Genomic DNA, 25,014 nt, shown 5'->3' on the forward strand with positions numbered 1-25,014 from the left:
CAACCAAGTCACCCACACATGCATCTTCTAAAATGTATGTGTACAACAATGTTTGCGCCGCCATATTTTAAATGGAGAATCTCTCATTGATTGAGACAGGTGGTGCTGCATGTCATGATGACGCTCACCTGTCTCGGTCAACGAGAGAAGATTTGAAATATACAAGCTGGTGGCGTACACATTGCTGGATTACTTCATGGAGAATTTATTTTAGTAACGAAGCACTTTCTAGATTCAAAACGAACCACCTGCAACTGGACACAGACATTTTAGAAGATACATGTTTGGCCGAATCGAGAATGAAGATGTATAGCCATGTTAAAAAGGGACATTTCTAAAATGTTCAACTTCATATTCATCTTTCCAGCACCACCCCAACATGTGAAAATAGCACATTTCTATGTTCTTCAATAAAACATAAAAGTAGTGTTTCCAATGACATCAACCAATTAGTAGGCAATGCCTACTCATAATTGGTTAAAATCACAATGCACAACAATGTAGTCACTGGAAAAACTTTACTACAAAACATACTCACAATTTTCACATATGTTGATGTTGGGGTGGTGCTGGAGATGATGAATATGACATTACCCTTCAAGGTTGGTCGAACATTATCTGTCCTACACCAATCAGTACCTAACCTGTAACTCCCAGTAACGGATACAAGAACCTGGTGTAACAATCTGTAACTTGCCCAGACAATGAGCAATCTTCCTGTTAGCAGGATGCTATTCACAACCATTTCCTCCCATGCTTTGGACCTCAGGGGACACACCTGCTGTAGAGTCAAACAGCTGAAGTAAAGGCCAAAAACTCATGTTGAGAAAGTTGTATTACAATAAGTCCGACAGGATAGAGTGGGTCTTTATTGTAATGTTTCATAGAACAGGAGAGCGTGTCATTTCCGGTCACAACTTGCAGACTTGTTTACGTGTTGCTGTGCGTTTTGTTGCCAACCTTACTTTACTACCTGACAACTTTACGGTTTTTACTTTTTAATTACTGATTATATTTTTCACCTCACTCAACTTTTTTTTCATTAAACTTTTTCAATCCGGACGCTTTATCTGGACATGGTTCGTCAGGACTTCCAACAGCCGAAGCTAAGTAGTAACATTAACATGATGCCTTCTAATTGCAGTCGCTGTACTCATAATATACAGGAGAACGATCGCCTTACGGCGAGGATAGCTGTGCTGCAAGCCCAGCTTCAGACGCAATCGTTAGGCAAGGGTAATTTCAGTGTAGGAAAGGATGAAACAGCATCTGTGCCACCATTAAGTACAGATAGTAACATTAGTACAAATCCCTTCGCACGGTCCCCGCAGCCGGACAACTTTCTCATGGGTTCTGGAGGGAAATTCTGTAGGAATGGTCAACTGGTGTTGCTCATTCAGCCGACAAACTGTCAACCGGTTTTGCCCATTAAGCAGCGAGTCGGAGTATGAGGCCGAGCCTTCTCTGGTCTCTACTCCTCCCGTTACGGGGTCTGAGACGCCGAAGCTTCCCACCATTACCTCTGACAAATTGAAAACCTTTGTCATTGGCGACTCCATTACCCGCAGTATTAGACTTAAAAAACGAATCATCCAGCGATCATACACTGTTTACCAGGGGGCAGGGCAACCGACGTTAAGGCTAATCTGAAGATGGTGCTGGCTAAAGCTAAAACTGTCGAGTGTAGAGAGTATAGAGATATTGTTATCCACATCAGCACCAACGATGTTAGGATGAAACAGTCAGAGGTCACCAAGCACAACATAGCTTCAGCATATAAATCAGCTAGAAAGATGTGTCGGCATCGAGTAATTGTCTCTGGCCCCCTCCCAGTTAGGGGGAGTGATGAGCTCTACAGCAGTCTCACAACTCAATCGCTGGTTGAAAACTGTTTTCTGCCCCTCCCAAAAGATAGAAATTGTAGATAATTGGCCCTCTTTCTGGGACTCCCCCACAAACAGGACCAAGCCTGGCCTGTTGAGGAGTGACGGACTCCATCCTAGCTGGAGGGGTGCTCTCATCTTACATACCAACATAGACAGGGCTCTAACTCCTCTAGCGCCACAATGAAAGGCCAGGGTGCAGGCCAGGCAGCAAGCTGTTAGCCAGCCTGCCAGCTTAGTGGAATCTGCCACTAGCACAAGTCAGTGTAGTCAGCTCAGCTATTCCCATTGAGGCTGTGTCTGTGCCTCGAACTAGGTTGGGCAAAACTAAACATGGCGGTGTTCGCCTTAGCAATCTCACTAGAATAAAGACCTCCTCCATTCCTGCCATTATTGAAAGAGATCGTGATACCTCACATCTCAAAATAGAGCTATTTAATGTTAGATCCCTCACTTCAAAGGCAGTTATTGTCAATGAACTAATCACTGATCATAATCTTAATTGGCCTGACAAACATGGCTTAAGCCTGATGAATTTACTGTGTTAAAAACCTGTTTGGGCTGCAAGGGGCAGTATTGAGTAGCCAGATAAAATGTGCCCATTTCAAACGGCCTCGTACTTAATTCTTGCTCGTACAATATGCATATTATTATTACTATTGGATAGAAAACACTATCTAGTTTCTAAAACCGTTTGAATTATATCTCTGAGTGAAACAGAACTCATTCTGCAGCACATTTCCTGACCAGGAAGTGGAAAGTCTGAAATCGATGCTCTGTTCTTCTTCCTGCCTATAAATGGGCACAAGACCTATTAGTATACATGCACGTCATACACCTTCCTCTGGGTGTCAAGAGGCTGGGAGAGAAGAAATGAGGTGATTATCTTGGTCTGAGATGGAACACATCATCTTGGAATGACGTGTCCCCCATTTTCGGTACTCTGAAGAGCGCGAGCTGGACAGTGGGATTGCTTTTTGTTTAGCTGCTGTTATAGGCGACTACAATCTCCGGCTTTGATTTTATTTGATACATGTCACCATATCATCGTAAAGTATGTTTTTTCAATATAGTTTCATCAGATGATTGAAATTTCTTCGGAAGTTTTGCCGTGTTCCGTTCTCTTCCGTTTGTTGACATGGAGAGTGTCGTGCCACCCGGCTAGCGCTCTTGCTAAATGAAGAGGGAAAGTTGCCGTTCTGAATCCAAACAACGACTGTTCTGGACAAAGGACACCTTGTCCAACATTCTGATGAAAGATCAGCAAAAGTAAGACCCATTTTATGATGTTATTTCATATATCTGTCGTAGTCGCCGGCGCCCAAGTGTTTCTGGCTATTGTGCTAAGCTAATATAACGCTACATTTTTTTCCCGCTGTAAAACACTTAATAAATCGGAAATATTGGCTGGAATCACAAGATGCCTGTCTTTCATTTGCTGTACACTATGTATTTTTCAGAAATGTTTTATGATGAGTAATTAGGTATTTGACGTTGGAGCCTGTAATTATTATGGCTGCTTTCGGTGCAATTTCTGACTGTAGCTGCAATGTAAACTATGATTTATACCTGAAATATGCACATTTTTCTAACAAAACATATGCTATACAATAAATATGTTATCAGACTGTCATCTGATGAAGTTGTTTCTTGGTTAGTGGCTATTTATATCTTTATTTGGCCGAATTTGTGATAGCTACTGATGGAGTAAAAAACTGTTGGAGTAAAAAAAGTGGTGTCTTTTGCTAACGTGGTTAGCTAATAGATTTACATATTGTGTCTTCCCTGTAAAACATTTTAAAAATCGGAGATGTTGGGTGCATTCACAAGATGTGTACCTTTCATATGCTGTATTGGACTTGTTAATATGTGTGAAAGTTAAATATTTAAAAAATATATATATTTTGAATTTCGCGCCCTGCACTTGAGCTGGCTGTTGTCATAAGTGTACCGACGTCGGGCTTGCAGCCAGAAGAAGTTAAATGAGGCCTCACCTCCTGGTTACACTAGTGACCATATCCCCCGTGCATCCCGCAAAGGCGGAGGTGTTGCTAACATTTACGATAGCAAATTTCAATTTACAAAAACCCCCCAGACGTTTTCATCTTTTGAGCTTCGAGTCATGAAATCTATGCAGCCTACTCAATCACTTTTTATAGCTACTGTTTACAGGCATCCTGGGCCATATACAGCATTCCTCACTGAGTTCCCTGAATTCCTATCGGACCTTGTAGTCATAGCAGTTAATATTCTAATTTTTGGTGATTTTAATATTCATATGGAAAAGTACACAGACCCACTTCATAAGGCTTTCGGAGCCATCATCGACACTGTGGGTTTTGTCCAACATGTCTCTTGACCTACTCACTGTCATACTCTGGACCTAGTTTTGCCCCATGGAATAAATGTTGTGGATCTTAATGTTTTTCCTCATAATCCTGGACTATCGGACCACCATTTTATTACGTTTGCAATCGCAATAAATAATCTGCTCAGACCCCAACCAAGGAGCATCAAAAAAGGTGCTATAAATTCTCAGACAACCCAAAGATTCCTTGATGCCCTTCCAGACTCCCTCTGCCTACCCAAGGATGTCAGAGTACAAAAATCAGTTAACCACCTAACTGAGGAACTCAATTTAATAACCTTGCACAATACCCTAGATGCAGTTGCACCCCTAAAAACTAAAAACATTTGTCATAAGAAACTAGCTTCCTGGTATACAGAAAATACCGAGCTCTGAAGCAAGCTTCCAGAAAATTGGAACGGAAATGGCGCCACACCAAACTGGAAGTCTTCCGACAAGCTTGGAAAGACAGTACCATGCAGTATCGAAGAGCCCTCACTGCTGCTCGATCATCCTATTTTTCTAACTTAATTGAGGTAAATAAGAACAATCCGAAATCTATTTTTGATAATGTCGCAAAGCTAACTAAAAAGCAGCATTCCCCAAGTGAGGATGGCTTTCACTTCAGCAATAATAAATTCATGAACTTCTTTGAGGAAAAGATCATGATCATTAGAAAGCAAATTACGTACTCCTCTTTAAATCTGAGTATTCCTCCAAAGAGTCTGCACAACTCTGCCAGGACCTAAGATCAAGGGAGACACTCAAGTGTTTAGTACTATATCTCTTGACACAATGATGAAAATAATCATGGCCCCTAAACCTTCAAGCTGCATACTGGACCCTATTCCAACTAAACTACCGTGAGCGCTGCTTCCTGTGCTTGGCCCGCCTACGTTGAACATAATAAACGGCTCTCTATCCACCGGATGTGAACTCACTAAGTGGCAGTAATAAAGCCACTCTTGAAAAAGCCAAACCTTGACCCAGAAAATATAAAAAACGAACGGCCTATATCGAATCTTCCATTCCTCTCAAATTTAAAAAAAAGCTGTTGCGCAGCAACTCACTGCCTTCCTGAAGACAAACAATGTATACGAAATGCTTCAGTCTGGTTTTAGACCCCATCATAGCACTGAGACTGCACTTGTGAAGGTGGTAAATGGTGTCAGACCGAGGCTCTGCATCTGTCCTCGTGCTCCTAGACCTTAGTGCTGCTTTTGATACCATCGATCACCACATTCTTTAGGAGAGATTGGAAACCCAAATTGGTCTACACAAACAAGTTCTGGCCTGGTTTAGATCTTATCTGTCGGAAAGATATCAGTTTGTCTCTGAATGGTTTGTCCTCTGACAAATCAACTGTACATTTCAGTGTTCCTCAAGGATCCGCTTTAGGACCACTATTGTTTTCACTATATATTTTACCTCTTGGGGATGTCATTCGAAAACATAATGTTAACTTTCCCTGCTATACGGATGACACACAGCTGTACATTTCAATGAAACATGGTGAAGCCCCAAAATTGCCCTCGCTAGAAGCCTGTGTTTCAGACATAAGGAAGTGGATGGCTGAAAACTTTCTACTTTTAAACTCTGACAAAACAGAGATGCTTGTTCTAGGTCCCAAGAAACAACGAGATCTTCTGTTGAATCTGACAATTAATCTTGATGGTTGTAAAGTCATCTCAAATAAAACTGTGAAGGACCTCGGCGTTACTCTGGACCCTGATCTCTCTTTTGACGAACATATCAATACTGTTTCAAGGACAGCTTTTTTCCATCTACGTAACATTGCAAACATCTGAAACTTTGTCCAAAAATGATGCAGAAAAATCAATCCATGCTTTTGTTACTTCTAGGTTAGACTACTGCAATGCTCTACTTTCCGGCTACCCGAATAAAGCACAAAATAAACTTCAGTTAGTGCTAAATACGGCTGCTAGAATCCTGACTAGAACCAAAAAATGTGATCATATTACTCCAGTGCTAGCCTCCCTACACTGGCTTCCTTTTAAGGCAAGGGCTGATTAAGGTTTTACTGCTAACCTACAAAGCATTACATGGGCTTGCTCCTACATATCTTTCCGATTTGGTCCTGCCGTACAAACGTACGCTACGGTCACAAGACGCAGGCCTCCTATTTGTCCCTAGAATTTCTAAGCAAACAGCTGGAGGCAGGGCTTTCTCCTATAGAGCTCCATTTTTATGGAATGGTCTGCCTACCCACGTGAGAGACGCAGACTCGGTCTCAACCTTTAAGTCTTTACTGAAGACTCATCTCTTCAGTAGGTCATATGATTGAGTGTAGTCTGGCCCAGGAGGTTGAAGGTGAACGGAAAGGCTCTGGAGAAACGAACCACCCTTGCTGTCTCTGCCTGGCCGGTTCCCCTCTCTCCACTGGGATTCTCTGCCTCTAACCCTATTACAGGGGCTGAGTCACTGGCTTACTGGTGCTCTTCCATGCCGTCACTAGGAGGGGTGCGTCACTTGAGTGGGTTGAGTCACTGACGTGACCTTCCTGTCTGAGTTGGTGCCCCCCCTTCGGTTGTGCCGTGGCGGAGATCTTTGTGGGCTATACTCGGCCTTGTCTCAGGATGGTAAGTTGGTGGTTGAAGTTATCCCTCTAGTGGTGTGGGGGCTGTGCTTTGGCAAAGTGGGTGGGGTTATATCCTGCCTGTTTGGCCCTGTCCGGGGTATCATCGGATGGGGCCACCGTGTCTCCTGACCCCTCCTGTCTCAGCCTCCAGTATTTATGCTGCAGTAGTTTATGTATCAGGGGGCTAGGGTCAGTCTGTTATATCTGGAGTACTTCTCCTGTTTTATCCGGTGTCCTGTGTGAATTTAAGTATGCTCTCTCTAATTCTCTCTTTCTCTCTCTCGGAGGACCTGAGCCCTAGGACCATGCCTCAGGACTACCTGGCATGATGACACCTTGCTGTCCCCAGTCCACCTGGCCGTGCTGCTGCTCCAGGTTCAACTGTTCTGCCTGCGGCTATGAAACCCTGACCTGTTCACCGGATGTGCTACCTGTCCCAGACCTGCTGTTTTCAACTCTCTAGAGACAGCAGGAGCGTCTTAATGATGGGCTATGAAAAGCCAACTGACATTTACTCCTGAGGTGCTGACTTGCTGCACCCTCGACAACTACTGTGATTATTATTATTTGACCATGCTGGTCATTTATGAACATTTGAACATCTTGGCCATGTTCTGTTACAATCTCCACCCGGCACAGCCAGAAGAGGACTGGCCACCCCTCATAGCCTGGTTCCTCTCTAGGTTTCTTCCTAGGTTTTTGCCTTTCTATGGAGTTTTTCCTAGTCACCGTGCTTCTACACCTGCATTGCTTGCGGTTTGGGGTTTTAGGCTGGGTTTCTGTACAGCACTTTGAGATATCAGCTGATGTAAGAAGGGCTATAAAAATACATTTGATTTGATTTAGCTACCTAGCAGTTTTTTTCTGCACTTCATACTCAAGACAAGAGTGTGAGGATAGATTGCATTAACCATGTGTCAAGGAATGAGTCCTTGTAATACTCCTTACTATTTGAAATACTATTGGCAATGCCTCACCTTGTTAAGGTGAAATAAGCTAAGGGTGAGATTGCCTGCATCAGCACATGTGATTGTTTTGGAAACAAAAGGATATAAACTGAAGGAAGGATATAAACTGAAAGTAGCCTAAATATTTGACAAAAACATAAACTAACCAACTATTTTAAATCGGTAAAGTGTACAATATTTAGAAAATTGTGTCCAATTCTGAAAACCATAGACAAATGGCAGACTTTAAAAACATTTTTTTACATGATCAATAACCACAGAATTAGTACCATAATTAGAGTTGCAAATTTCCAGTCAACTTTCCCAAAATTACAAGGATTTCTAGAAAACCTGATTGGAGGATTGCTGGATTTCCTGTTATTCCCCCTTTCTTCCAGTTCTTTCAACAAGGATATCTGGGAAAACCTGAGAATGTGGGTAAAGTTACTAGAATTTTGCAACCCTAGTACCATTTATCTTATTTTTTAGGTTTAATTTAAAACGTGGTTAAATTGTAAGGGTAATCTCACTAGTATGACCAATACCGTTGATGTTAGAATGCTTGACTGACGAAACACTTTGCTAAACAGTGTAAACCCACTGTTCAGGCAGTGTCTATCCATCTCATAAATACATTATTCTTCCCTGCCTCAGCGCTCAGAATTATGCATAACACACTTGTTTCAAATCCCATGGAAAACAAACCGGTGTTTCAGATTTAAATCAGAATGTTAAATTGAGTAACATTAATCTTCCACTTCTCCATAATTCAATGATTCATTTTAGTATTACTGGCTATTAGGTCTTGTAGTTTCCTGTCATTCAGAGGCACCAAGAACATTGTTTCTATGTTGTCGGTGTTAGCTCGACAATTTTTGGTTGGTTACAAACACCTTAAAATATCCACAATAAGCTATTGAAAAACAACTACCACGTAAGAGAAGAAAATGCGTTAATTCAAACTCAAAATAACCATTGTCTTACCTGGAAAATACAAGAGAAATGCAAGTGACAGCAAGGTGCCAAATTTCCGCGAAGTATACATCTCCATAGTTCAGTATGCGCCTTCGGTCACCCCACAATCGCTGTTTCCAGTCGTAATGTATACGGTCTTCCCGTTATCTGTGCGCAATTTCACTTTGGGTAATGTGGTGGTCTTTCAATATGCTTCCTTCCGCCAGAGAAAAGACAAGGGGTAGCGCGTTTACAGTAGGCAATGTGACCTCAGCGGCAGTTGACGTGATACAGACTCGCGTTTGGCGTTCAGCATCGGGCGCGAGGAATTATTCCAGTGAACTACTTCGGCAATTGCCCAAGCCTACAAAAATGTCTTCGTCAACTTTCTCTTTTACGCTTTGGGACATTGAATATTTGGATAAAACAGTTGTCATCATGAGAAAGCTCTGCCCTGCCACCTCAATGAGCGACACCTGTGCTCATTGGCAACACCCTCTCGGAATTCCTCGCAGCGCACTACCGGTGCAACAGTTCTATTTAAGCATTAATGCCCGAGGAGATGTGGTATATGGCCATTTCTTGCTCTCGACGCAATGTTGAGTGCCTGGATAAAGCCATTAGCTATGGTATATTGGTCATATATAGCCTATACCACAAACTCCATAGGTGCCTTATTGCTATTATAATATGGTTACCAACTTAATTAAAACAGTAAAAAGTTATTTTTTGTCATACCCATGGTATATGATCTGAGAACCCATGGCTTTCAGCCAATCTGCATTCAGGGCTGAAACGACCCAGTTTATAATCCCAAATAGAACTGTGGTACATTGGTACACATGATTGCATATTGCACAGCCTAGGCCTACATATTATGTAAGAGATAAACTCCCATGTTCTGTACATTAACTAGGAAATACATGAAAGACAATGCAGCCAGGGCCGGCTTAATGCAGTGGCTTACCGAGGTTAAAGCCCCTGTGCCCAGGCCTGTGGGGGGCACAAGAGGCAGCAAAAAATAAACATAAAAAGGAAATATATACAGCATATACAGTGTATTATACAGTATATATTATCTATCTATCTATAATATATATCCTACTGTTCAAAAGTTTGGGGTTACTTATAAATGTCCTTGTTTTTGAAAGAAAAGCTTCTTTTTTTTAATCCATTAAAATAACAACAAATTGATCAGAAGGATTTTTCATGGAATATCTAAATAGGCGTACAAAGGGCCATTATCAGCAACCATCACTCCTGTGTTCCAATGGCATGTTGTGTTAGCTAATCCAAGTGTATAATTTAAAAGGCTCATTAGAAAACCATTTTGCAATTATGTTAGCACAGCTGAAAACTGTTGTTCTGATTAAAGAAGCAATAAAACTGACCTTCTTTAGACTTGTTGAGTATCTGGAGCATCAGCATTTGTGGGTTTGATTACAGCCTCAAAATGGCCAGAAACAAAGACCTTTCTTCTGAAACTCATCAGTCTTTTCTTGTTCTGAGAAATGAAGGCTATTCCTTGAAAGAAATTGCCAAGAAACTGAAGATCTCGTACAACGCTCTGTACTACTCCCTTCACAGAACAGCGCAAACTGTCTCTAACCAGAATAGAAAGAGGAGTGGGAGGCCCCAGTGCACAACTGAGCAAGAGGACAAGTACATTAGAGTGTCTCGTTTGAGAAACAGACGCCTCACAAGTACTCAACTGGCAGCTTCATTAAATACTACACGCAAAACACCAGTCTCAACGTCAATAGTGAAGAGGCGACTCCGGGATGCTGGCCTTCTAGGCAGAGTTGCAATGAAAAACCATATCTCAGACTGGCCAATAAAAATAAAATATTAAGATGGGCAAAAGAACACAGACACTGGACAGAGGAACTCTATACAGTGCATTTGGAAAGTATTCAAACCCCTTCCCCTTTTCCACATTTTGTTATGTTACAGCCTTATTCTATAATTGATTTAATAATTTTTCTCCCCTCATCAATCTACACACAATAAGAAAGGAGGACCAAGGCACTCTTCATATAATTCATTAAAATGCCTTTATTTGTATGGCATGTTCAATGGAAACAAAGTTTAAAAACTCAGACGAGCTTCGGCTGCATGGCCTACGTCAGGGAGTACAAAGATAACAATACAATGTCTTCTTTTGAACAGCTTTTTCCAATCGACACTGATTTGAAGAGGGAGTGGTTACAGAATTCATTGGACAATGCCTAGTAAGCAATAATATACACATTAAAAAGCGAAATACTGTAGATATGTTATCAAAAATGCATCTCAATGCTAGAAGCATCAGAACCCCTAGAAAGGACTCCGTATTATGAAGTTTCCAGCTAATGGAGCACAAGGTGAAACTGAATTTAGAGATAAATGAGAGCCTTTTCTCAGCAAGTGTTCTTTTGCCCTAACGCTACTTCTAATAGAGGAAGCTAAAAACGACAGATAAGTAGTCTAAACAGAAATTGAAGTAAAATGAAAAATGTCAGAAAACAGTGATAATTCCAACAAAGCACAATGTGATGAGATTATGAAAGAGAAAATAGACACGTGCACTCTGACATTGAAGCAAGACAAGCTAAAGAAATGTAAAAGAGATCAAGAAGACTTCAGAGATGGTAAGGTCTTTGCCTGGAGAAAACCAACTTGCAAGAATTCAGAATCACATCCGCAGAGGATGAAGCCTAGATTTGTTTCTTTCAACTTTATGAGCAGCGACGATAAGGATCGCCCCAGAGAGTCAGAGGCCGGCTCCTCCCAAGATTTTTTAAACCAGGAAGAGGAGCCACGCAGGTTCCCCAACAAGAGAGGGAGACGACACAGAAGAGGCCAAAACGGAGGGTAGGTTGAAATCAGGACTATCCAACCACACAGAGCAGGACCAGAACAAGGCTGTGATCAGTATTTCTGGAGAACCCCTTTCTAATGATTGTGTAAGGGTCTTGTCTAAAGGACTGTCCTTTTCCCCCACATACTCGACTAATGAATTCAATACAAAGATTGACCTATTTAGTTTCGACAATAATCTACATCTTAAGGCCTGGTACAAGCAAAACATCTGTCCAACTACAGACGCCAGTGTCTCAGGTCAGGCAGTTTCTGTGCCCTCAAAAAAACATTTTAAGCCCAAGTCCACCTTTTGTCCCATTGTCCAGAATGCCACACTAAATACATTTGCCAAGAAGGTGAGTTTTGATGTGGAGAATCTGTTTAAGGGTAAAATTGACTCTAACCAAACACAATGTAACCTTTCTAAGTCAGAGAGGGCTGCAGTTGAATCATTGTCCAAAAATGGACGGATTGTGGTTAAAAAGCAGACAAAGGTGGCGCTACAGTAGTGTGGAGTAAAGACAAATATGTGACAGAAGCCTACCGTCAGTTAGACAATGATGAATTATACCAATCTCCAATCTCCTCACAGAAGCTAAGGAGAGTGGCTACATTTCAGACAATGAGTTCAAATGCCTTTTCAATGGCAGTCTGCATGTGGCTTCTTTTTTATCTTCTTCCAAAAGTCCACAAGAATCTTGAAAATCCCCCAGGCAGACCAGTCATTAGTGGTAATGAAAGTCTGACAGAACCCATCTCCAAGTACATTGATTACTTTATTAAGTATTTTCTGCCTTCACTCCCATTCTATCTTCAAGACACCACAGATGTGTTGAACAAAATTAAGGAATTTAACAATATAGGTACAGCGTGTTACGGTTTCTCTCCTCCTCTTCGTCTGAAGAGGAGGAGTAGGGATCAGACCAAAATGCAGCGGGTTGTGAAGACATAATGAATATTTATTAACAGAACGACGAAACACGAAAACTCTTTAACAAACTACAAAACAAATAAACGACGTAGACTGACCTAAAACATGAGAACTTACAAATACACGAAGAACGCACGAACAGACTACAAACCAACGCTACAGTCCCGTGTGGTACGAACAACATACAGACACGGAAGACAATCACCCACAAACAAACAGTGAGAACAGTCTACCTTAATATGGTTCTCAATCAGAGGAAACGTCAAACACCTGCCTCTAATTGAGAACCATATCAGGCAACACATTAACCACAACATAGAAACACAACACATAGAATGCCCACCCCAACTCACGCCCTGACCAACTAAACACATACAAAACAACAGAAAACAGGTCAGGAACGTGGCACAGCGTCCTTTTTAGTCACCATGGATGTGGAGTCTCTATACACCACCATTGAGCATGAACAAGGTTTGGCAGCTATGCACCATTTCTTGAGTACCCGGCCTGAGACTGAGATGCCTCCTACAGAATTCATTGTCTCACTGACTGAATGGACTCTTAATAATAACATTTTGTCTTTCAGGACTGTATTTTTAAACAAGCCAAATGGTGTGCCATGGGAACTTGCTACAGCCCTTCCTACGCTGGTTTGTACTTGGGTAAATGGGAAAATGACTTCATTTTGGATCCTAAAAAACAGTTATTTGACTGGATTATATGGTGGGGACGCTATATTGATGGTGTTTGCTGTTCTGGTCTGGCTCAGAAGATTAACTTATTTCCTTCCACCAATACCTTAACAGCATTAACCCCAACATCAAACTAACTATGGAGTACAGCAAGCATAACATTCATTTTTGGACCTCGACATCAGTAAAAATGACAAAGGTTGTTTGTACTGTCATGGTAATTTCCTGTATTACTAAATGAGGAGAGTTTACAAACCACACACAAGTCAGGGTTATATTTTAAAGTCCATCTTTAATTATATGAGCTTCACCATAGCCCTTAGATTAATTCAGTGTCTATAAATTAATTCCCTGAGAGTGCTTACAAAAGAATACTTAGTATCTTTTATAGCCAAGATACACCCCTCTCAACTCACATGACAAACCACAGATCTTAGGAACTTCACAAAGGGCCTTTTACTTGAGAGAGGAGCATCCCATAGCCAAATAGCATTAGCTATAAATTATCGTTCAGTTTGGTCTCTTAGACGAGGTTCTACTTTTCGTTCTTGGTACTTCCTAGTACCAAAATATTACCTCATCCAATGGCATATATTAATTGTAAATTCTAGATACCCCCATCTCAAATACGTCCCCTCCTGGACAAGCTCACGGAGGAGAGTGAGCCTCTAGGTCATATACTATGAAAGATAAGTGCAACATCAGAGGGGACATACAATGGTTCCAGACACTGCCATACTCCTCCCCCCAATTGGAAAAGGAGGGAATGACTGGAGTACAGACATTGTGGAGATAACTAACTGGTTCCCCATTAATCACGCCATCGCTTCACATGGTTTAGCAGATACATTCACATATGCAGACAATATTCAAACCTGACTTCTCCCTTTCTGATATTCTGCATATTACCAGACATGTAAAAGACAAGCCTGACCTCTCCCCTCTCTGGGCCCCAAGTGACTTTTCCCTAGAGGAGAAAGGAAAATGTAACTGCCAATAGTATAGTCCAAAAGAAGACATTCTAATGACAGTTATAAAGTAAATAAAACATATTATTTATCTATGTTACCTAACTAATTCTGATTCAGCTACGACAGTTCACATCAATCTTTATGAACCCTACAGATGGGAATACCATTCTGAGGGCACATACTGTAGCTTCCATCCCAAAAGACTAAAAGAGAACATTCCATATGGTCAAAGAGTTCGCAGAATTAGCGATCAGGAAACAGACAACTTTGTCAAATTTGCTGAATTGGAGAATCGCTTCTTGAACGGACCAACAGCACTCAGGTCCTGAAAGATGCAGGTAGAAGGGCCGGACAACTTGACAGAGAGAACTTGTTGCGAAGGGGAGTGCCTCGTGACGCATCAGAGAGAACAATAAAATAATAATTAAAAACAATTGGGGAATCATCCAAAGTGATACACTACTATGCAAAGTCTTCCCAGAGCCACCAGTCATAAGCTTTAAGAGATGTCCTAACCTAAATGACAAATTAGTTCACAGCTAACGTTACCTTCCTGGTGACTCTCAAAAAACTTGGCTAGACCACAAACCCAGGGGCTCTTTTAAATGCAATCAGTGCAACCATTGCAGAAATATTGCACAGAAAAAGTATTTTGTTGACAGATTCTAAAATGAAGTATCAAGTCAAAGATTTAATTAACTGCAAAGCCACCCATGTTATCTACAGATTGGAATGTCCACAGAACAAGGTGTTCTACATTGGATGGACAAAGAGACACCTTGAAGACCGCTTAGCAGAACACAATGAAGACTACCCCATGGCAAGGCACTATAAGTAATTGCACCATTTTTTTTAACCTTTATTTAACTAGGAAAGTCATTTAAGAACAAATTCTTATTTTTAATGACGGCCTAGGAACAGTGGGTTAACCGCCTTCTTCAGGGGCAGAACTACAGATTTTTATCAGTCAGTTCGGTGATTCACTCTTGCTACCTTTTGGTTACTAGTCCAACGCTCTACCCACTAGGCTACCTGCCGCCCCAATGGCAACCCTGCCTCCCTACAAGCTATGGTTATTGATCATGTGCCAGCCTCAATTAGAAAAAGGGACCATCTTAAACAGCTAAACCAAAGGGAAAGTTTGGGGATTTACAAACTACAGGCCACTAAGTACCCTGGTTTAAATGAAGATATGGATTTCTCACATTTCCTGTAGGGTCGTTAGAGGTCCCATTGCTGTCATCTAGTGGATATTTTGTTCTATTGCCCTCAACTATGTTTTAGACTGTTGTGGTCCATGTTTGCTGTGTACTAGTGTACTTTAAAATAGATGGCTCTCCTATTCTTAACACTTTGCCCAGTCATATTCAAGGTTAGAACTACCTTTCTAGGGGTTCTGATGCTTCTAGACTTGAGATGCATTTTTGATAACATATCTACAGTATTTCACTTTTAAATGTGTATAGTTTTGCTTACTAGGTGTTGTCCAATGAATTATGTAATCATTCCCTCTTCAAATCAGGGTTGATTGGAAAAAGCTGTTCAAAAGAGGACATTGTATTATAATCTATTTATTTATTTTCCCCTTTATTTAACTAGGCAAGTCAGTTAAGAACAAATTCTATTTACAATGACGGCCTACCAAAATGAAAAAGGCCTTCTGCGGGGACAGGGGCTGGGATAAAAAAAAAAAATATATATATATATATATATATATAGGACAAAACACACATCACGACAAGAGAGACACAAAAACACTACATGAAGGGAAATCTAAGACAACATAGCATGGCAGCAACACATGACAACACAGCATGGTAGCAACACAACATGGCAGCAGCACAACATCAGCAGCATAAAACATGGTACAAACATTATTGGGCACAGACAACAGCACAAAGGGCAAGAAGGTAGAGACAACAATACATCATGCGAAGCAACAACAAATGTCAGTAAGAGTGTCCATGATTGAGTCTTTGATTGAAGAGATGGAGATACAACTCTCCAGTTGACTGTTGCAACTCGTTCAGTCGCTAGCAGCAACGAACTGAAAAGAGGAGTGTCCCAGTGATGTGTGTGCTTCCAGTCAAGATTCTAGCAGCCATGTTTAGCACTAACTGAAGTTTATTTAGTGCTTTATCCGGGTAGCCGGAAAGTAGAGCATTGCAGTAGTCTAACCTAGAAGTAACAAAAGCATGGATACATTTTTCTGTATCATTTTTGGACAGAAAGTTTCAGATTTTTGCAATGTTACGTAGATGGAAAAAAGCTGTGCTTGAAACAGTCTTGATATGTTCGTCAAAAGAGAGATCAGGGTCCAGAGTAACGCCGAGGTCCTTCACAGTTTTAACACAAAATCCAGGGTTGATATCCCTTTAAATGGAGGATAGGCAGGCAATGGAACAGGGATTTTTCAAAATAGAAGTCACTTCCGGGTTGGATTTCCTCAGGTTTTCGCCTGCAAAATCAGTTATGTTATACTCACAGACAATATTTTGACAGTTTTGGAAACTTTTGAGTGTTTTCTATCTATCCTAATCCGTCAATTATATGCATAGTCTTGCATTTGGGCATGAGAAATAGTCAGTTTACCTTGGGAACGTTATTTTTCCAAACATAAACATAGTGCCCCCTAGCTGAAAGAGGTTAAGGGACATGGGCTGCTGGGAGGAGGAAGGTTTATTCTCCAGGTCTTTAACCGTTTTCCAGAACTTCTTGGGGTTAGACTGACATAGAGAGAACTGCTCCTTAAAGTAACTAACTTTGGCCTTCCGGATAGCCTGAGTGCACTTATTGCTCATTTGCCTGAACGAGAGCCAGTCAGCCTGAGTATGCGTGTGCCGAGCCTTTTGCCAAATGGAATTCTTGAGGTGGAGTAACTCTGCCAGATCACGGTCGAACCAGGGGCTGAACCTGTTTTTAATTCTCATTTTCTTTATGGGGGCGTGTTTGTTAATAATACCACTGAAAATATCAAAAAAGAAGGTCCAAGCGTCTTCGATAGAGGGGATCAAGCTGATTCTATACAAATTAACAGAGGCCAGGTCATGAAGGAAGGCTTGCTCATTGAAGTTTTTTAGCAAGCGTCTATGAGAAATCAGGACAGGTTGTTTCACTGAGAAGCCATTATGAACACAGGCTGAAAAATAGTGATCACTAAAGTCATTACAGAAAACACCAGACTGATACCCATCAGGATAACATGTGAGGATAACATGAAGGAGGGTAGCCTTTTATGGGTGTTTGGAGTCATACCTTGTCGGATTGGTATGCAGCCTAAAACGCGTCAAAACTTTGTTTCCATTGATCATGCCATACAAATAAAGGCATTTTAATTAATTATATGAAGAGTGCCTTGGTCCTCCTTTTTTGTAATGACCAATTTACCCCTTTTACCAAAGAGCACCTCCTGTCTACCAAAATCTACTATTGTGTACCTTAGCAGCGCTTCTCTTCCTTTTTTTTTTTCTACAAATCTACACACAATACCCCATAATAACAAAGCAAAAAAAAAAAATCCCCTTCATTTTTGCAAAGGTGTGTGCCTTTCCAAATCATGTCAAATCAATTGAGAAACATCTCAAGGATGATCATTGGAAACAGGATGCACCCAGAGCTCAATTTCGAGTCTCATAGCAAAGGGTCTGAATACTTATGTAAATAAGGAATGCCAGTTTATTTATTTTTTATAAATGAGCAAAAAATTATACCTGTATAACTTAATTATACCATACCTGTTTTCACTTTGTCATTATGGGGTATTGTGTGTAAATTGACGAGGGAGAATAAAAAAAAAAAATCCATATTAGAATAAGTGTGCAACGTAACAAATTGTGGAAAAAGGGAGGGGTCTGAATACTTTCTGAATGCACTGAATACTTTCTGAACTCATCATCAATATTTGATTATTAGATTTTTCTGTGTAGTGCTGGGGCAAAAACCAAAACGTGCACCCAGGGGGGTGGGGGGGGGGGTGGGGCCCAGGACAGGGTTTGGGAAACCCTGGGCTACAGAGTGAAGTGCTATCCCGACCTGACGCCATCCATATGAGTCTGGAGCGCTGAGGGATAGGTAAGGGCAAGGGGCTGGTTTGGTATGGGGGGTGATATGTGCCAGAATTAAGCCTAGGCAACTGTACCACCGTGTGGCTGTCGCCTACCATTGAACGTCTGACTGACTAACGTCTGTGTGATGCATGCGTGTTAATGAAAGTCATAAGGTGCATAGTTTATATTTATCTTAATTAAATCTCAACCATAAATGTTAGAAACATACCGTTTTCCCCGTGCAAGCTGACATTCCGAAGTAGCCACCTTGAGCTATAGTGTAGCCTATGGCTTGTGTATTTTCTGTTATAGATAATTGCTTAGAAAAGATTATGTCCAATCTATAGGTAATCTGTCGTTCACTCACCTCATGGCATGGTATGTTATCTTATCTCGCTGTATACAGAATGGCACCAGAGAGGATGGCTGACATTTTACGTGCTCATAACCAACTGTGTTATTTCTGGGTTTTTTTGCGTTGTTTGTAACTTCTTTTATGCCTTTTTTTGTACAAAATGTTGCTGCTACCGTCTCTTAGGACCGGAAAAAAATTCTGGACATCAGAACAGCGATTACTCACCACAAACTGGAAGAAGCTTTTTCCTTTAACGAGTCCAATGTGAAGGATATACTGCTTTCCTGGGAACAGGCCCAAATCCCCCGTAAAATTGATGACCTACGAGCAAGATTAAACTACCAACGGGACATTAAAAAAGTTGTGGCTGAACGACGACATGAATAACATACAACTGGTGGGTTATACACGGTATCGGCAGGATAGAACAGCAGCCTCTGGTAAGACAAGGGGTGGCGGTCTATATATATTTGTAAACAGCAGCTGGTGCATGATATCTAAGGAAGTCTTGAGTTTTTGCTCTCCTGAAGTAGAGTATCTCATGATAAGCTATTAGACCACACTATCTACCTATAGAGTTTTCATCTGTATTTTTCGTAGCTGTCTACATACCACCACAGACCGATGCTGGCACTAACACCGCACTCAATGAGCTGTATACCGCCATAAGCAAACAGGAAAACATTAATCTAGAGGCTGCACTCCTAGTGGTCGGGGACTTTAATGCCGGGAAACTTAAATCCGTTTTACCAAATGTATACCAGCATGTTAAATGTGCAACCAGAATGAAAAAAACTCTAGACCACCTTTACTCCACACACAGAGACAAATACAAAGCTCTCCCTCACCCTCCATTTGGCAAATCTGACCATAACACTATCCTCCTGATTCCTGCTGACAAGCACAAATTAAAGCAGGAAGCACCTGTGACTCGGTCAATAAAAAAGTGGTCAGATGAAGCAGATGCTAAGCTACTGAACTGTTTTGCTAGCACAGACTGGAATATGTTCTGGGATTCTTCCGATGGCATTGAGTACACAACATCAATCACTGGCTTCATCAATAAGTGCATTGATGATGTCTTCCCCACAGTGACTGTACGTACAGGTAACATCCTCACTCTGCTAAAGGGTAGAGCTTCCGCTTTCAAGGAGCAGGACTCTAAACCGGAAGCTTATAAGAAATTCTGCTATGCCCTCCGACAAACCATCAAACAGGCAAAGCATCAATACAGGACCAAGATCGAATCGTATTACACCGGCTCCGATGCTCTTCGAATGGTGCAGAGCTTGCAAACTATTACAGACTACAAAGGGAAGCACAGCCGAGAGCTGCCCAGTGACACGAGCCTACCAGACGAGCAAAATAGTCAAGCTTCGAATCAAGTAACACTGAAACATGAATGAGAGCATCAGCTGTTCCGGACGACTGTGTGATCACGCTCTCCGCAGCCGATGTAAGATCTTTAAACAGGTCAACATTCACAAGGCCTCAGGGCCAGACGGATTACCAGGACGTGTACTGCGAGCATCCGCTGACCAACTGGCAAGTGTCTTCACTGACATTTTCAACCTTTTCCTTTCCGAGTCTGTAATACCAACATGTTTCAAGCAGACCACCATAGTCCCTGTACCCAAGAACACTAAGATAACATGACTACCGACCAGTAGCACACACGTCTGTAGCCATGAAGTACTTTGAAAGGCTGGTCATGGCTCACAACAACACCATTACCCCAGAAACCCTAGACCCACTCCAATTTGCATACAACCCTAATAGATCCACAGATGATACAATCTCTATTGCACTCCACACGGCCCTTTCCCACCTGGACAAAAGGAACACCTATGTGAGAATGCTATTCATTGACTACAGCTCAGCGTTCAACACCATAGTGCACTCAAAGCTCATCACTAAGCTAAGGACCCTGGGACTAAACACCTCCCTCTGCAACTGGATCCTGGACTTCATGATGAGTCGCCCCCAGGTGGTAAGGGTAGGTAGCAACACATCCGCCACGCTGATCCTCAACATGGGGGCCCAGTCCCCTGCTGTACTCCCTGTTCACTCATGACTGCACGGCCAGGCACGACTCCAACACCATCATTACGTTTGCTGATGACACAACAGTGGTAGACCTGATCACCGACAATGACAAGACAGCCTATAGGGAGGAGGTCAGAGACCTGGCCATGTGGTGCCAGGACAACAACCTCTTCCACAAACGTGATCAAGACAAAGGAGATGATTGTGGACTACAGGAAAAGGAGGACCGAGCACGTCCCCATTCTCATCGACAGGGCTGTAGTGGAGCAGATTGAGAGTTTCAAGTTGCTTGGTGTCCACATCACCAACAAACTAACATGGTCCAAGCACACCAAGACAGTCGTGAAGAGGGCACGACAAAACCTATTCCCCCTCAGGAGACTGAAAAGATTTGGCATGGGTCCTCAGATCCTCAAAAGGTTCTACAGCTGCACCATCGAGAGCATCCTGACTGGTTGCGTCACTACCTGGTATGGCAACTGCTCGGCCTCCGACCGCAAGGCACTACAGAGGGTAGTGCGTACGGCCCAGTACATCACTGGGGCCAAGCTTCCTGCCATCCAGGACCTCTATACCAGGCGGTGTCAGAGGAAGGTCCTAAAAATGGTCAAAGACTCCAGCCACCCTAGTCATAGACTGTTCTCTCTGCTACCGTGTGGCAAGTGGTACCGGAGCGCCCAGTCTAAGTCCAAGAGGCTTCTCAACAGCTTCTACCCTCAAGCTATAAGACTCCTGAACATCTAATCAAATGGCTACGCAGACTATTTGCATTACCCCCACCCCACCCTTTTACACTGCTGCTACTCTCTGTTACTGTCTATGCAAGTCACTTTCATAACTCTACCTCGACTAACCTGTTCCCCCGCACATTGACTCTGTACCGGTACCCCCTGTATTTAGCCTCGCTATTGTTATTTTACTGCTGCTCTTTATTTATTTGTTACTTACATTTCTTTGTTTTTTTCTTAGGTATTTTTTCCAAACTGCGGTGTTGGTTAAGGGCTTGTAAGCTTTTCACTGTAATTTTACTGTTGTATTCGGGCGCATGTGACAAATATATATATATTTTTTTGTTGATCTAAATGTTGATAGCCAATCACAGACTGTGTTGTTACCAGTAGCCTACATCAGACAACCAGTAAGAGTTGTCTCCATAGCTTTCAGTCAAAGAGAAAAGTTAATGGGCTTTCCCAGAGGGTCCTTGCTACTCGGAATTGTTGGGATGTCCCTATCTCAATTAAGTATAAATGTAAAATGGTTAAGGTTAGTGTTATAGTTTAGGGTTTAGGGTTCAGGGTAGAGACATCCCAAGGAATCCAGATAGCAGTGACCGTTCATAGAGTGAGAGACGGGCACGGTATTTGAGAGCTCGGTGGGGACCCAGACATTCGTTTTTTTGTTTTTTAAGCGGCAGACGTGATTTTCAATAGTGTCTGCCCCAGATAATTTCATTGGAGAAGATGAAAAGAACTACCAAGATGTCATTGATCTGATTGAGGAGTAAGTAGGCTATATTTCAGTTGTGATATCGTTAGGAAATGTTTTGGCCTACTGTTGTAATGCTCGTCTGATGAAGAAGGAGTGGACCAAAGCGCAGCGTGGTACGTGTTCATGATATTTATTTAAATCTGAACACTAGAACAAAAATAACATAGCGAGAAACGAACAGTTCTGTAAGGTAACTAAAACTATACAGAAAACAACTACCCACAAACACAGGTGGGAAAAAGGCTACCTAACTATGATTCTCAATCAGAGACAACGATAGACAGCTGCCTCTGATTGAGAACCACACCCAGCCAAACACAAAGAAATAGAAGGCACTGGAGGAGGCACTGGATGGACCAGGCTGGGGAGACCTACTGGAGGCCTGGTCCTTGGAGGAGGCACTGGATGGACCGGGCTGTGGGGGAGAACTGGAGATCTGGTGCTTACCACTTGCACCTCTCCTCTTGGCTGAATGCCCACTTTAGCCCGGCACGGGCGGAGCGCAGGCATAGGACGCAATGAGCAGTCACAGCGCACCGGAGACACAGTGCGCAGAGCCGGCGCAGGATACCCTGGGCCCGAAACGGCGCACCGGAGACCAAGCGCGCTGAGCTGCCACAGCCTGCCCTGGCTGGAGGCCCACTCTAGCGTGGTACTTACCGAGAGCTGGCTCCGAGCGCCCTGGGCTGTGCATGCGCACCGGAGACACTGTGCGCTTTTCCGCATAACACGGTGCCTGCCCGGTCACTCGCTCCCCGCGGAAAGCCCGGGGAGTTGGCTCAGGTCTATAACCTGCCACCGCCAATCTCCCCGTGTGCCCCCCCAAAATCTTTTTTGGGGGGCTGCCTCTCGTGCCTGCGTCGATGACCTGCCTCCTCATACCGTCGCCTCTCAGCTTTAGCTGCTTCCAGTTTCTCTTTCGGACGGCGATATTCGCCAGCCTGCCTCCGGGGTCCTTTCCTGTCCAGGATTTCCTCCCAAGTCCATGAATCCTGAACCCGCTGCTCCTCCTTACCACGCTGCTTGGTCCGCTTGTGGTGGGTAGTTCTGTAATGCTCGTCTGATGAAGAAGGAGTGGACCAAAGCGCAGCATTGCACGTGTTCATGATATTTATTTAAATCTGAACACTAGAACAAAAATAACAAAGTGAGAAACAAACAGTTCTGTAAGGTAACTAAAACTATTCAGAAAACAACTACCCACAAACACAGGTGGGAAAAAGGCTACCTAACTATGATTCTCAATCAGAGACAACGATAGACAGCTGCCTCTGATTGAGAACCCCACCCGGCCAAACACAAAGAAATAGAAAACATAGAAATAAAGAAACTAGAATGCCCACCCTAGTCACACCCTGGCCTAACCAAAATAGATAATAAAAGCCTCTCTATGGCCAGGGCAAATTTGGTTTATTTGAAAATAATATTTTTTAGTTGATAACGAGTTGATAACGTATTGTCGAAAGCATGTAGGCAATATTATTTACTGTGTCGATAGAGGAGTAGGCTAGTGTACAATAATAACGTCATTTGATGTGCTAGTATTATTTATTTAATGGATGAATTAAATTGCAAATGAAAATATACACATGCAGTGCTATAGGATATATACATATTTTACATTGTAATACACTATCTCTACATTACATTGTACACTTGAGCTATGGGTTTATTTTTCCGCCGTTACTAGGCCTACAAACTAAAACTGAATTGAATGGGGGATGAATAACTACTTTTCACTGAAGTGAATGAGGTACGACATACAACTTTGATCGAAGACCTTAAAATCATGCCTGTCAAGAACAATGAAATCATAATGGTATCCTAATACAGTGTGGATACAGGGGTAGCCTATTCTACAATAATGTAACTGTATGTGCTAGTATTATTTATCTAATTGATAAATGAAATGGTAAATGTGGATGAGTACGCTACTTCATTCAATGATTACGATATTGTACAAGGTAGATAAAGGAGTAACCTATAGTCTACAATAATAATGTAATTGAATGTGCTATAGTATAAATTTTTTCATTGATGAAGGAAATTGTAAGTGGGGATGGGTAGGCTACTTCATTCAGTGAATACTGAATGTCTTGCTATCTCTGGGAGTATGTTAATGAAGGCTTTTCAGCTGTTGAACTATGGCAAGGTCAAACTAATTTATAAATCTATCTTTCATTTAGTCAAGAAGTGATGAGCCAGAGCAACCAATCAGCATCACTGTAGCTGTTTTACTGCTCTCCCTCCACAAGCAACCACATCCTCTTCTTCTGTTCAATTCATTTTCCGCCACAGTGAAAAGCACTGTACATACATACCTCTGTGCCCATCTCATTGCAACATGTTCCATCCAGGGTGAAAAGCTGGACGCCTAAAATGTGAGAAATGTAAACAATATGCTGCAGTGTGTGTGTGTGTGTGTGTGTGTGTGTGTGTGTGTGTGTGTGTGTGTGTGTGTGTGTGTGTGTGTGTGTGTGTGTGTGTGTGTGTGTGGATGGAAGAAGTTCCAAGAAAAGACATGAGAAGATGGCAAAGGAGATAGTGATGAAAATAAAGACCCCTTGGGATCCATTGCTCATCCTGGCTACCAATGTTCTAGCATTCATTTATTGAGGCAAGCAGATCAGATATGTCATAGTGGTACCCAAGCATATGCCATGTATATATGTGACACACAAATATGTATGGTCATATTTTTTATGTTTTATTTAGTTTGTTATTTTATGGAGCCATCCTTTGTATCATTTTATAGGCCTCCCAGGTATTTACATTTGATGTATGTATATAATTACTGCCGCTAGGGGGAGCTGTGACGTCAATGGGGAGTGTTAGTGAGATGGTGAGGTCTTGGAGATTTCTTCTTCAATCTTGGAGAATGACTACTACTAAAAACTAACGTTTCTCTGTCTCA

At 42.1% G+C, this 25,014-nt stretch overlaps 1 protein-coding gene across 1 annotated transcript in view; it reads right to left on the minus strand.

The window, feature by feature from the left end:
* Window positions 1-9,214, minus strand: part of LOC129868043 (endothelial cell-selective adhesion molecule-like) — a 69,648-nt gene extending 60,434 nt beyond the window's left edge. Inside the window, exon 1 of the mRNA XM_055941621.1 lies at window positions 8,761-9,214. Coding sequence (XP_055797596.1) covers window positions 8,761-8,827 — 67 coding nt within the window. The 5' untranslated portion in view covers window positions 8,828-9,214. The remainder of the gene's footprint in view (window positions 1-8,760) is intronic.
* Between the last annotated feature and the right edge of the window lie 15,800 nt (window positions 9,215-25,014).

Source organism: Salvelinus fontinalis, chromosome 13 (assembly GCF_029448725.1).
Source record: "Salvelinus fontinalis isolate EN_2023a chromosome 13, ASM2944872v1, whole genome shotgun sequence".
Taxonomy (NCBI): domain Eukaryota; kingdom Metazoa; phylum Chordata; class Actinopteri; order Salmoniformes; family Salmonidae; genus Salvelinus; species Salvelinus fontinalis.